Source organism: Prinia subflava, assembly GCF_021018805.1.
Source record: "Prinia subflava isolate CZ2003 ecotype Zambia chromosome W unlocalized genomic scaffold, Cam_Psub_1.2 scaffold_22_NEW, whole genome shotgun sequence".
In the NCBI taxonomy this organism is placed as follows: Eukaryota; Metazoa; Chordata; class Aves; order Passeriformes; family Cisticolidae; genus Prinia; species Prinia subflava.
Genome location: NW_026960606.1, coordinates 3,498,838 through 3,512,652, shown reverse-complemented (window position 1 = coordinate 3,512,652; position 13,815 = coordinate 3,498,838). Strand labels below are relative to the sequence as shown.

General features: G+C 46.3%; 1 protein-coding gene across 1 annotated transcript in view; it reads right to left on the bottom strand.

Moving 5' to 3' along the window:
- LOC134564908 (fibroblast growth factor 13) overlaps positions 1 to 6,398 on the bottom strand; it is a 74,367-nt gene extending 67,969 nt beyond the window's left edge. Inside the window, exons 1-2 of the mRNA XM_063424195.1 lie at positions 6,167 to 6,398; positions 4,088 to 4,198 (exon numbers count right to left, since the gene is read on the bottom strand). Of these exons, the coding sequence (XP_063280265.1) occupies positions 4,088 to 4,198; positions 6,167 to 6,353 (298 nt within the window). The 5' untranslated portion in view covers positions 6,354 to 6,398. The remainder of the gene's footprint in view (positions 1 to 4,087; positions 4,199 to 6,166) is intronic.
- Between the last annotated feature and the right edge of the window lie 7,417 nt (positions 6,399 to 13,815).

The window sequence follows — 13,815 nt, the reverse complement described above, 5'->3', positions numbered from 1 at the left end:
AAGGAGATGGAGAGCAAAATTAATCCTTTAGAGTATGCAGATCAGATAGAAAATTAAACCAGAATTACCAGAATCAAATAAAAAATGTCTATTCATGCATATATTAATTTCTGTGGGTGCTACAGAGCAATACGTCTACCATCGTGTCCTTTTACAGCAATTTCCACCAACAGCTCAGAAATTACCTGAGGGTATCAGTGCACCTCTCTTGTTCTGAAGATGGGGAATTGCTGACAGCTAAAAGAACTCACCTGCCTTGTAAGCAGAACTCAGGCTCTGCCAAGTACAATTGAACACAATTTGGGTTTTGTTGGAGTGATTTTCTTTTGCCACTAAGTGCAAAAAAAGGAATCCAGAAGCAAACAAACAAAAGAATTTTCAAGACAAAACTTTCTTTTTCAAAGTCAGTAAACATTTTGACCAAAAGGAAGGAAAAAGATGAAATTCAGAAAAGTTGAAAACCATAATTAGTATCTCAAAATGTTTCCACTTATAACTCATTGGGGTTTGATTTTTCCCTCTTTTTTATAGGAGAATGGGTTTGAAGAAACAGAGTTAAATAACTTCAAAATGAAATGAAGTGGCAGCATATTCTTTAGATCAACCCCTGAATCTGTGCTTTCAAAATTGAGTTGCTTTGAATGTTCTGCTTGCATTTCTGCTTGTACGCATGCTAATAGTGGCAGTATTTACAAGCAAAGAAACAACTCTTCAAAAAATGAAGATTCCAGTTTACAAAGTGGCAAATTAAAAAAAATAAAAGAAAAAAGGAAAAAAAACCCAAAAACCCAAAACCAAAAAGCAGAAAAGCAGAAAAGCAGAAAATCAGAGCTCTGCCATAGCTTGGATTCATGGATATGTTAAAATTGAACACAAGAAATAATGAGTTGAATACAGTACTTTGTATTTAATATGTAGGATTAAAAATAAAGGGGAGTTAAGAAAATTATCATAACCCAAAGCATCTCCTTCCACTCTGTAGCAGAAATGCAGAGATAGGATAAAGTGATGCTGTCCTGGGGTGACAGGACATTTTCATGCTTTGTATCCCAAATCGTGGTTGTTTTTTTTTTTTCTTCCCTGTTCCTGTGTTCTCAGTTTGTTTTGTCTGTGGCTGAGCCCCTTCCCCGACTGCTTGCTTCTGGCTTGCTGCTAGCTTTAGGCTGCTTTGCTGGCTTTGCTCTCTTGCTTTCTGCTTTTTGCTTGCTTTTTTGCCATTTTTTCTGCTTTTGTGTTTCCCCTTCTTTCCTTCCTCCCTTCCCTGAAGACATTGGACCTGCTTCGGGCCCTGATTCGGGAACATCAAGGGAACACCCCCCGGAGTCTGCACCTGAAAGAAGCTTTGGCACCCTCCCCAGCAGAGACTGCTCACCCTCTCTTGGACTGGTGAAAACATTTCTTGTCATCTCGGACTGTTTTCCTTGTGTTGGGGAGTGGTTTTTTTTCGTTGTTTCTCAATAAACAAGTTTTTTCCACTTTCTCCTCTGAGGAAATTCCTCCCGAACCCGGTGGTGGGGGAGGGAGTTGTGGAATTTTGTCCTAAACTAGGACAGATGCCAAACTACTTCTCATTTCCAGTGATTTATTACTTGGCTGAAAAACTCTGGTCTGCTGCAGGCTGAAGTTTGATATTTATGGTTACTGCCTAAAGCCAATTTAAAACCAAATTATGAATTTGAAATATTTTTATTATTTTCAAAATTACGGCTAAGAATTATGATCCATTATAAATTCCTTTTTCAGCCTGAAAACTCCCAAGTGGTCATACTTTAGTAAAAAATTACAGCTTGACAGCATTTAACACAGATCCTAAATTCTGCATTTGGGGCTGCCAAGAGTACATTGAGTGCCCTGAGGTCGGGGCACCTTTGAGCACTGCACTTCCTACAATGGTCAAGCATAGCAGAAAAGGTGGAAATATCCAGAACTAACAAATGAATGCAGGGCATCATAAAATCTGTGGTTTTCTTTCCCTTTCGTAGCCACGAGTGTACATGCAGACACAAACACACACATACAGACCCTCCTCACTCTTGCCTCCAGTTCAAAATCAACACCCATTACTTTCTCTTCACTCAAACAAAATTCTCTAGTTCTGCTCAGCTTTTGGCAAAAGAAACTTTAATTTTCAGTAAGGGAAATGGATTTTTCATTCATTCTATCAAATGCTTGAGTTTATTTGGGGGAGAAAATATTCCCTTGGACACGGGTCCTTTGCAGTTCAGCCACAAAAAGCAGCACCTGATCTCTGTGTAGGCTGGAGAGGACAATTTAAAGCTCAGCATCCAGGCAGAACCTGCAGGTCTCTTTTGGAAGGTGATTTCTTAATGGCCCATTTACAAGCAGGGCAGCTGTTGGGGTATTTTCAGCATGAGGGTCTGAGTATGGGCTCCACTGTAAACAGTGCTGTGGACCTGTCAGCAACAGCTGAGGAGAGGGCAGTGATAGGACAGCAGGGACACAGCTGCCACTGAGATGGGACAGCAGGGACAGAGGTGCCACAGGCCACTGAGATGGGCTGCAGTGAGGAATTCCTGGCTGTGCTGGGTGCTCGGCTGCTGCTCCCAGCACTGGGACGCATTTCCCTGCCAGACACGTCCAGGCTCTGTTTTGAGGCACGATGAGGGTGAGGCATGCTCAGAAGCTGGTTCATACTTCAGTGGGATGAGCAGAGGCTGTGGCACAGACTGCTGGAGCTTGGGAAGGGGCTGTGGGGGAACATTTTGGCCCTGCCAAAGCGCAGAGGGGCCAGCTGTCAGAGCGATGCCCACTGCCCTGTGCCAGCACAGCCACACACCCTGCCCCAGCTGCTGTCTCTAAGGACAGGGGCACTGGCACTGCACCAAAAATGGGACTGTCCCTCTCAGCAGCAGCTGTTACTGCCCCTGTCCCTGTGCAGCAGCAAGTCCAGTCTGGCTCCTGGAACAGTGAGTGATCAGTCCCCAAACCCACAGCAGAGGCACAGAGAGCATCTTTGCAAGTCCCCAGAGGGACAGCAGGATGGAAAGGTTACCTCATTTCTAGGGGATGACCCTCATGAGAACAGATGTGACAGAAGGGGTGGCAAAGAACCTACAGCAAAATAAATTGCTTGCTACTGTGATCAGTTGGTGTCAGCACAAAATAATCCAAAGCAATTTGCATCCTACTCTTTCCCTATTACATTTGCATTGTTTCAAATAAGGACAAGGATAAGGGTATTCATCCTAATGAACAGCTAAGCAATGCATAAGGGAGAGATGATCTTTGCCATAGTCCTTGTGCAGTATGAGCTGACAGAGAAATAAAGCTGCACAGTAAGAGGCAGCAGGCCACAGCTGGTTTTATGAACATAAACATTTCTATGAGGTCTGCCAGTCTTGGCTTGGCCACCTGCACCTTCATACAGTTTCTGCAGGGCATTATTTCCTACATTGCCTTATTTTACCAGACTTGAAATATTTTTGTCCAGCTGTGTGAGACCCTTAAGTATCTTTCACACACCAAATCAATGCTCTAGTCATGTTTTCCTGTTTTCTATTAATCCTCAAAGTTGTAAAAAAAACCCTATCAGAAACAACAAGTAAAAATGCCCAGAGCTTTTCACAGAAAACCTGAGGGAAAGCTAGTTGAAAGTTGATGGTACAATTTAGAAGAGGTAACAAATAATAATAATAGGGAAATGTGAAGTTTGAAATGCTGCTGAACTCCCAGTTTGTGAAATACCAGAGCGCTGTTTGAATGAGCCCCTGTGTGAGAGTGGAGATAATGTTATTCTATTTCAGGCTCTGAGTAGGCGAGCAAATTTTCCCTGCTGAAAAAAATCTAATGAAATCCAAAGGACAGCAATGAACTTCTCCGGATTACCATGGAGATAACATTTGCTTTGTTTGTCACATGTTTGTCACTCCTCTAGTTGATTATTTCTGTAAGTCATTTTTATCTGTATTTCAGATCCAGTACGCCTGAAGGACTTCTGTGCCGCTAGCACGGCTTTAGTGCTGCTGCTACTCACCCAGCCACCCCAGGACAGCAGTTCTGAGGGGATCTGCATGGGAGGGATAAGACATCACAATCCACAAACAGCATTTATTCTCATGTCACTTACTATAACTACTGTCTTCCTCTTTTGTTCCATCAATTGTTCCATCTGCTTGCAACTGCAAGTGGTATCCTTGCCTGCTGTAGAGCTTTGTTACTATACCTTTAAGCTGAGGCTCTGCAAAAAAACAACAGTGAGATTAACATGGGAAATCCTGATGTGCCATTCCAAGCAAGCAGGATGTGAAAAACAAATCTTCAGGTTTCTTCTCAAGGCTGAGGTAAGAAGAAGACCCCAAACAAAAGCAGGTCTACCAGCTTTGCAACACTTTTCATTTAGGCTGAGATTAAATTTATGTCTATGAAATCAATTGCCAAAATTATTAAATGCCACTTTCAATTACAACGTGAGTAGTACAGTAAATTCTACTTCCAGTGAATACAGATTCCAGCAGTGCTGCTTGGCCTCAGGAGCCCAGCCCTATCTCATTTAAGATTAAAAATGAGCTGGCAAGGAGTACATTCTGTCCTTTAAAAAAGTGTGAGTTCTTAGATGGAGAGGAAAGAGAAGACTAATACAATAGCATTAATAAGAGCCACAGTGACAGTTGAGAGCCTAAATATACAGCAGCAAATGTTTAGCACAGGAATTGCTGCAACTCTAATAACCAAACCCCCATTCCTCACTGCTCCAAAGAGTACAGAACATCTGAAGAGATAAACTACTCAATGAACATATGGAAAATGGAGAGGGAAACCCTGAAATCCAGCAATGTGTGGAAATGCAAAATAAATATTACCATAAGGGCTGAGGTAATTACCTCATCAGCTAGAAGAATAAAGATCAAAACAATGCATAGTTTGGATAGATCTCTTTTTTCCATAACCACCCTCAAATTCACAGCTAGAAAGCAAGATATCTCAAATTGTTTCATATCATTCTAGACCAAAAAGTATACAACAGCAGGATATGCTGTCAAGTGTGCCATTTAAGATATCTGGCTAGAGCATCAGGAGTAACTGCAAAGAAGGTCTACGTCCACTGAATCCCAATGACATCTGCATTGTAGTAATTTCATAGTTAACGTTTATCAGCTCATGCATCCCTGCAGCTCGCTCCACATCTCACTTTCTTCAGAGACAAACACACTGTGAAGATGTGGTGTGTCATTTCCAGCAGTGTCTGAGTAAGACTCCTTGTGTTTGTAACCAAAGGCATTGGGGAGCTTTGCTACTGCACTTCAGTTTATCAGGGGCTGAAGGCAAAAGCTTAAAACAGTTTGCATAAGTTTGCATATTAGATCTTATTAGCAACTTTGATAAGAGTCCAGATGGATACACAACTCTTATCTACCAACTTTTCTGACCAGAAATTATTCCAACCCTCACTTTGGCTCTTTAGCCATAATCCACCCCAAAGCTGCTGGCAAACTGCGAGCAAGGCAGACAGGTGGAGTGGCAAAAGGATCAATGCTCCAGCACAGCAAAGCCATGGCAACATTGCCAGAGGGTTTTACTCCTCCCACACACAAAACAATCCACTCAGATCAGGGACCCAGTCTTCATGCCTGATCTTTTGCACCTGTGACCCAGAGAACCTTGTGTCCACAGGGCAGCTGCAGGTATGGCATTCCTAGAAAGGCACAGGGTGCTGAAGCACAACGCGAAGGTGCCAGCAAAAGCACAAAGCCTCGTCTGCATTCAGCAGATAAAGCATGGCACAGGCATTCTGTGAAGCAGGACACCAAAAACAGATCTCCAGACCACTTATTTAATATACAACTGCGAGAGACTTGTGTGTGGGAACTTCCCCACTAGCATCTCCCCCACAAATACACCCATGTGTTTGCATGTGTGTAACAGAGGGACAGACAACTGACTTACAGGTACCTGCATGCACCCAGGTGTGCAGGTGAGGCATAGACAGCAGTGTGTGCTACCCAAATAAACCAGAGGAACACAACAGGGGAAAGGACTGTCATGGGGTACACAGGTCAGCCAGGCCATACGAGCCAGAGCTGGCAATACCTGCATGTCCATTGTACAAGCCCTGAGATACTGTTCTGCCTCTCCCCACACCTGACACACATCCCAGCTTCCATTGCATCAAACAAACCAAGCCCCCAAAGACATAACCCTTGCCAACCTGGTCGCCTTCTTCGCCTTTTCTTGGAGCCAAAGAGTTTGACCCTGGAAAACACATTCAACTTGTTCTTGTCGCAGCTTCCCTTGCTCTTGCTGGGGCTGTTGACACACTTACAGGCATTGGATTTCTCCCGCTCCCTGGCTTGTCTCTTCTGGCGGATCAGGGAGCTGGCGATGGCTGCAGCCATGGCTGCCACCGCCCCGGCCGCTAGGGCGGCTCAAGCACGCGGCGGTTGCTGGCCAGTGGTGGCCAGCATGCTGCTTGGCCTGTCCTCAAGGCTGGGGACACTGCTGGGCAGCCCGGCCAATGCCACCCTCTGCCACTCTGCACGGCAGCCCAGGACACACCGGCGGGATGAGCACCAGAGCCCCAGCTCAGCACGCAACAGTTTAGCTCAAGAGATTTTGTCCTCTGGAATCTTCCCCTTTCAACTTTCTGGTGCTTTTTTATTCCTCCCAACTTCTAACAGGGGAAAGTTTGCAGGCAGAGGTGAGCATTTCTATGGAGATCATGCATCCCTCCAAGCTTCTCCAGATGCGCTATTGGCATGCAGGCATGGCACATCCACTTGGTGCAAGATCATCGCGTCTCTCCTAGCCCCGATTTCTGCAGTTAACTTTTCTCCCCACCTGTCCCCTCCCCATTCAAATCCCAGCAAACACCTGTTAGACTCCAGCAAGAGCTGTCCAGTTGCAGGGGTTTTCTGGATCCTTTTTCCTCTTCTCGCTTAAGAAGAGACCCGAAGCAGTTGGTGGTGGAGGCACTAGGCTGAGTGCGGATGCCCGGCCTCTGGCTGCCAAACGCTTCGGGAAGCCTGTTCAACACCCTGCGCTCCTGATAGGTGAGCGCAGCCTCCCCTGCACGGCACGTTCGGCTCTGGCACCGCAGCACTTCCCAGACGGTAAACAAGCAGCGCTCGCGAGCCGGGACTGCAGAGGCAGCAGCAGCAGAGGCAGGATCCCTCCGGCAGCGATGCAGGCACCGCGTACTCCCCACGAGCCGTGCGCTGGGTACAGAAATGAGGCGACGCAGCAAACCCCTTATCACCACCTCCCTCCTCTTCCGCTCGTGCCTCCTCCTCCTCTTGCTCCTCTCCCGGCGCTGCGGAGCTGCCGCGGGGCCACGGCGGGGAGGGAGCTCGGGGTGGGGATACCACGGGAGGGGGTACCAGGGGTGGAGGGTGCCCGGGGGCGGGGGTACCTGCGCCGTTCGGAGCCGCCTCCCAGGAGGCGCAGACACCGAAACAGACTCGACTGCGTTGAGCAGACAGCCCCGTTGGCACCGGAGCGAGCACACCTGGGCTGGCAGCAGCGCCGGGGCTCGGGGCAGGCGGGCAGCTCCAGCCATAGCTCTCTCTTGCCTTTCCCTCATCCTTACGGGATGTCCCCTCTCTGCCTCACGGATTTTTGGGGGACTTTTTGCCTCTCTCGCCGTTCCTTTCCACCGCCCGCTCTCAGCTCCAATCTTGTAGCAGACGAGGAAATCCTCAGAAAGAGCAATTTCTTTGTCGTTGCCATTTTCTTTCGTGTCCCTTCGTCCCTGCCACGGTGCCTGTGTGTGCCCCGCGGCCGGGCTCTCATCCAGTTGGGTTTATTCACCCCTAGCTGCGGTGGTACCAAGGCAGGAGGCGCAGCAGTGCCATGATGCCGAGGCAGAGCCTGGCACTGTGCTGTGGTCAGTGCCCTGCAGTGGACACTGAACTTCGCACATATCCCTGCCCCGGGACACAGGACGCAGGAGGGCCTGGAGATCCCTTTGCAACCCACTCCCTGTTCTTTGGCATGCTTTCAACAGCTGGAGCCCAAATCAAAGCCAGTTCAGGTTGAAAATAAAGCAGAGATCTACAGCCCTGGAGGCAAACAGCTATGGAGAGAATTCATCCCGAGGCAGAGGGGATTTACAGGCAGGCACTGAGGCAGGTGGGATGTCCCTGAGAGCTGGTTCCATGCAGGAGCTGAGCCCAGTGGGGACTGTGATGGCAACAGGCTCCTGCCCCCCACGGCTGGCAGTTGCATCCAGTGTGTCCCAGGCCATTTCTCCTGGGGCTGAGACACCAGTGATGGGCAGATTGGTGTGACAGCACCAGGTTCCTGATGTGCTTCCAGGCTCGGCCAGGCTTCTGAGGGCATTTGTTCCTTCTTCCTCTCCTCCATGTGCCCTCAGCAAAACCAGGTGCTCTCCTCCCTGCCTGGGGTCACACACTGGGACAATCCCTGGTGCAGCAGAAGCTGTGCTGCCCAACGCCTTCACCCAGCTCAGCTCAAAAGAGGTTTGCTGTACCTCTTCAAACACTACAACCCTTCCCTCGGCTACAAACAGCTCACAGCAGGTCCAAATCTCTCTGCTCCGACTGGGAGTCCCTGCCCCGCTGAACCCTGTGCAGTGTCCAGGCCACAGTGACAGCAACCACCCTGTGTAGGCTGTCAGAGTCTGACTGCAGGGACAGCGTGTCCCTCACAACCTGGGCATGCTGAGCCTGCAGCCCCAGTCCCACCCTGTGCTGCAGGAACTGGCTGTGTACACACACACCTACATGCACATGTTTGTTTGTGAGGCAGCCCATGCACACAGACATATTAAACAAATACTCCTAATTTCTTATTGAAGTTTAACAGTAGGGTAAAAATAGCTGCATTTCACAAGTTCCACCACTACCTTCATCTGCCAGTCCACATAAGACATGTGAAATCCAACATAGGAGACAGCCAGTTGGATATTATTGGCAATAACTCATACTACTCAACTCACCCGTAACATACTATGAATTTTGCCATCTTTCAGCTTCCAATACAGTCATGAGTGAGACCTGGTTTTTTTCTTGAGACTCACCCATTACTCTATAAATATTCCCAATTTGGAAAGCAGTGTTTGATCTTCAGATCAAAGTGAAGCTGCCTCATTGTGATCTGTCCTACAAGGTCACAAGACATTGCATTTTCACAGAGACTAACCAGAACTCAGAATTCAGCTAACCTTGAAAATCCCAGGGAAAAGCAGTATATAAAAGTAGTATTTGGGATATCTTTCTGCCAGCATTCCAGCCTGCATGCTTAAAATACATAATGAAAATTCATTTTCACAAATGCTCCCTGACAGATAACTAAAAAGAGAAACAAAAATAGCATGTATGCATAATCAGATTTAAGTCTCAAAAAACATTCCTCCAGTTTTTTTGCATGAGCAACCTCTTCATCTACTGGAAATCTTACAAACATGCCTTCATTTACTATAAATGGCACATGAAAATGAAGATCTTGTTGGGAAAACATCGTTGGTACAGTGAAAAAAGGGACTCTGTTTGGGGTTGGAGATGGAGCAAAAACGCAGGACCGACCAATGTGGTTAATAACATACATTCTCCCCTTTATTCTCAAAATGGCTGGTTTTACAGTGCAGAATAATTTACAGTTACAGGTGCACTCTTATTGGCATTCAGCGTGAACAAGTATGTAAACTATTTCAGTTTAAGGCAGCTAACGTATCTTCACTCTATTTGCCCCATACAGTCTGTGCCCACACCTTAACCCAATTTCTAACTGCGCCACAAAGCTTATCTACTTCTACACGTGCCAAAATCTGAGGCCTAGCAGGCCCAAATCTGAGGCCCAGTTTGGGATAGCTCAAATCTCATTCCACAGCACATTGTGCCCATGATCTCTAAGAAATTCGGTTACAGTTCCCTCTTTTTCTTTTTGAACTACCCAAACTGATGCTAAGGCACGGCTGGCTAATTTTTGCATACACTCTATCAAGCAAGGCATGATAATTAAAATAACTATAATAACAATAAGTACTACTATACTAAAACGGATCAAGTCCTTGATCCACCCAGTAAAACCCCATGATCCAAGCCATTTGTCAAACGGAGAGTCTACAACTACAAGTTTTTTCATGTTCTCTTTTAACTGTGATAACTGCTTGTAAATTGATTGTGAATGATCTGATAAATTCATGCAGCACATGCCCTCAAATTCTTCACATCCATGCCTTTGTGCCAAAAGGAGGAAGTCCACAGCGGCTCTGTTTTGGAGCACCGCATGACAAATATCATTAACATCTTTAGGAAGCTCACTTAGTAAATTGGATGTTATATTAATTTGCTTTCCTGTCCAGCAGGCCAAATTTTTCAATTGCGTGAGGGCTTGCTCTGAAGCAACTCCTGGGGCAAAAAATGATGCTGAGATTACAGCTGCAGGTTGCCATAAGTCAACTTGATCTCTACAGTTGGGCCCTAGTTGAGACATACTGTGACTCGTTGGGTCTTTTGAGATAATCCTAAAAACTGATGAATGCTAGGAGCAAACAATGTCAGTTTACCAAAATAACACGGTCCCCCTATACCTTTTTGGGGCATTGCAGACCAGGCTCTATCTCCACAAATGAGAAGGATCCCTGGTGGCAATTTCCTAGCAACACCTGTTAATGGTGTCACGGACTCAGTCCAATTGTTGCAATATTCAGTGTAGTTATAATACAATGGGGACTGGGGAGATAACCAAGTGTTGTCATTTTTCAGTTGCCATTTGTCTATAATTAGCAAACTTGAATTTATCATAAAATGTCCAAAGATTAAACAGTAATTTCCCGGCACAGAGCCTAGAAGATCAAGTTCCTGGGGCTCTGTACTAGCAACTTTAACATTTTGTGCAATGGCAACAGCTTATGTTCCTAAAACACTTTTTGTATTAATTTTGATTTGAGACCAGGTTCTGAACTCTGTCATGGAGTCCACTGGGACCCCAATCAAGCAAGTCTGAAAAGGATTTGATGGTGTGGCTAAAGACAAGCAAAAGGAATCTTGTTTGCTCTGATTGGCCAAAGTAACCCACATATTTTGTCTTGGGTCAATCTCAAGCATTCCTGATCCTGTTTCTATTAAAACATTAATTAAAATAAACATTCCAGCACCTAACATTCTGCTCATCGTTTTAGTTGTCTCTCTTAAAAAACAAAACAAATAACACTTGCCTATTACTTAAATCCTGACAATGACTTATCATAACCTAATCATATAACTGTAACAGTAGAACTATTTGTTTCCGATTTAACAATTAATTTTCAACAGTCTCTGAGTCTTCTCGAGGTGCTTCAGGTAAATCACTGCTGTCACTGTGGTTATCAATGTTAGTTGGTATCTCTGACTGCAGACACGCACGGGTAAATCGGCTCGGCACCCAAACAGGTCCTGCTTCTCCTGTGGAAACACACATATAACCATGACCATTAAACAGCACAGGACTCGGTCCCTGCCATTCGCCTGTTCGCATATTTTTATGATATACATAAAGCCCTGGAATTGCTTGCGGTCTTCCTTCTTTCACTGCATGGTGGTGGATGACGACCGCAGGCTCTTCTCTTCCTTCTGCTAAGCACAAATAGTTTAAAGTGAACAGTACCTTGGATAATCGGCTAGTTATGTCAGTTTCATCACTCTGTTTCTGCCTTGCTAAATATTCTTTCAGCGTCCGATTAGCCCTTTCTACAATGGCTTGACCAGTAGGAGAGTGAGGAATTCTGGTGGTATGCTTGACTCCCCACTTCTGCAGAAATCTAGCAACTCACTGACCGACATAGGCTGGACCATTGTCGGTCTTAATTTCAGCAGGCACTCCCATCACTGCAAAACAAACAGTCAGGTGTCTTTCACCATGCAAAGCTCTTGCCTGACTGCGCTGTGGCCCAGATAAATTTAGAATAGGTATCAACAGTGACATGGACATATTTCAATCTTCCAAATTCTGGAACATGAGTTACATCCATTTGCCAAAATTCTAAAGCTTTCATTCCCCTTGGGTTCGTACCCAGACCAAGGCCAGGCCCGTGATGACTACACTGGGGGCAGACACGCACAATCCCCTGTGCATCATTCAGGGAAATTTGGAATTGACGACGCAGGGCCCTAGCATTTTGATGAAAATTCTCATGGCTGTCACGAGCCCTTACAAATTTGTTTTCAGGAGGGATATGGGCAACGCAACTGACTGCAGCATCTGCTCATGCATTGCCTTCTCCTAAACTGCTCTTACACTGATGGCTGCAAATATGCATAACACAAAAGGCATGCTGACGCTGTTTCAGTACACTTCTTAATTGCAAAAACAGTTCTCCAAGGTGCTGATTTTGAGTGGTCCTGATGAGTGCATCTTCAACTCTGCACAACTCCAACTACATATAAAGAGTCTGAAACAACATTGAGTGGTTCTTTGTTCCAGGTCTGTAAAGCCCAACACACTGCTCTCAGTTCAAGGGTTTGCAGACTGTCTCCCACTTCGCTCTGAAGTAAATGTTGCATCCATTCTCCTTGTTGTTGCCACACACACACAGCCCTTTTTGCTTTTCGGCCAGCATCTGTAAAAACTGTTCTGCCTTTAACTGGTGTCAAGGAGCACAAAGGTCTCTAGCCTTTGATAATGTGTAATTAGAGTCCACATCGGGCCTTTTGGCTGCTGGTTGTGAACCACACCTGTAAAACCCAGCAATGCTTCTTGCAATGCAACAATGTCTCAGCTTCCACTCTAAATCTTCACTTCTGACAGGAACACTGATGTCTGCTGGTTCCTTTCCATCTATCTCTATAATTCTGTCCCTATCCTTTCTTATCAACGCAGCAAGAGCGTCTGTTCTCGTCATGACACGACTCTTTTGTTGCACAGGTAAAAACACCCATTCCACCACACTTGCTGTTGACCTAAACTTAGACAGGTGTTCCCCCGTTTTTCTTTTGCCATTTAAAAACAATGGCAAATGGACAGGCATCAGCGTTGGACAGGAAAAGTGACAGTGGAAGATGCTCTATGCGGCGAGCACTCCAACCGCGTTGTAACTTTTCTGATACCTGAATTAAAGCTCTTTGTTGTTCAGGGGTATACTTTCGGGGACTACTGGCATCGCTGCCACTAAGCCACGGTAGACACGGTTGTAAATCATCATTGGTGATTCCTACTGTCGTGGTTGCAAGAGAGGTGAATTTTTTTTTCCAGGGGGATGTGGGCAGTCCAATCAGTAATCAGCTTTTCTGCTGGCACCTAGATTGGTCACTCGGAGGTTTGGACACGCCTCTGAGGACACAAAGAGTTAAAAGCAGGAGTCTAGGGGGTTCGGTCTCTTTTGGGTTCCGGTTTCAGCAGTGGAAACATCTCCTCTCCCCTGCTCAGCTCTGGGCTGAGTGGGGGAGGGGGAAGCCACGTGGCCAGGCTCAGGACAACCACGCAGTGGAACTAAAGTAAGCTGGGGCTCTGGGGGGAGAAGAGAATGGACAGGACTGGAACTGAGCTGCCCCGTCCAGGATGGAGGGGTGGAAAACTGTAGAAGTGCCTTCTGTGTGTGCTCACCCCCCTCCACCCCCCCCCCCCCAAACTCCGGGAGAAGGTGCCGAGCCACGTGGGAGTTGCCGAGCCTGGGAGTGCCTCAGCCTGCAGCACTCTGCCGAGAAAAAACTGTTAACCCTTGCTTGGCAGAAAGAAACTTTTCTTAGACATTGATTCTCATGACTGGTGGTTTCGGAGAGAGAGAAGCGGCCTGGGACCGAGATGATAAAGCATGATTGGAAAGAACCCGATGGAAGAATGAGAGGAGTAGCCTTCTGAGCTGGACTTCTCTTGCATAATATCAGCCATAGACTGAACTTGAGTCTCTTTTGAACATAAACT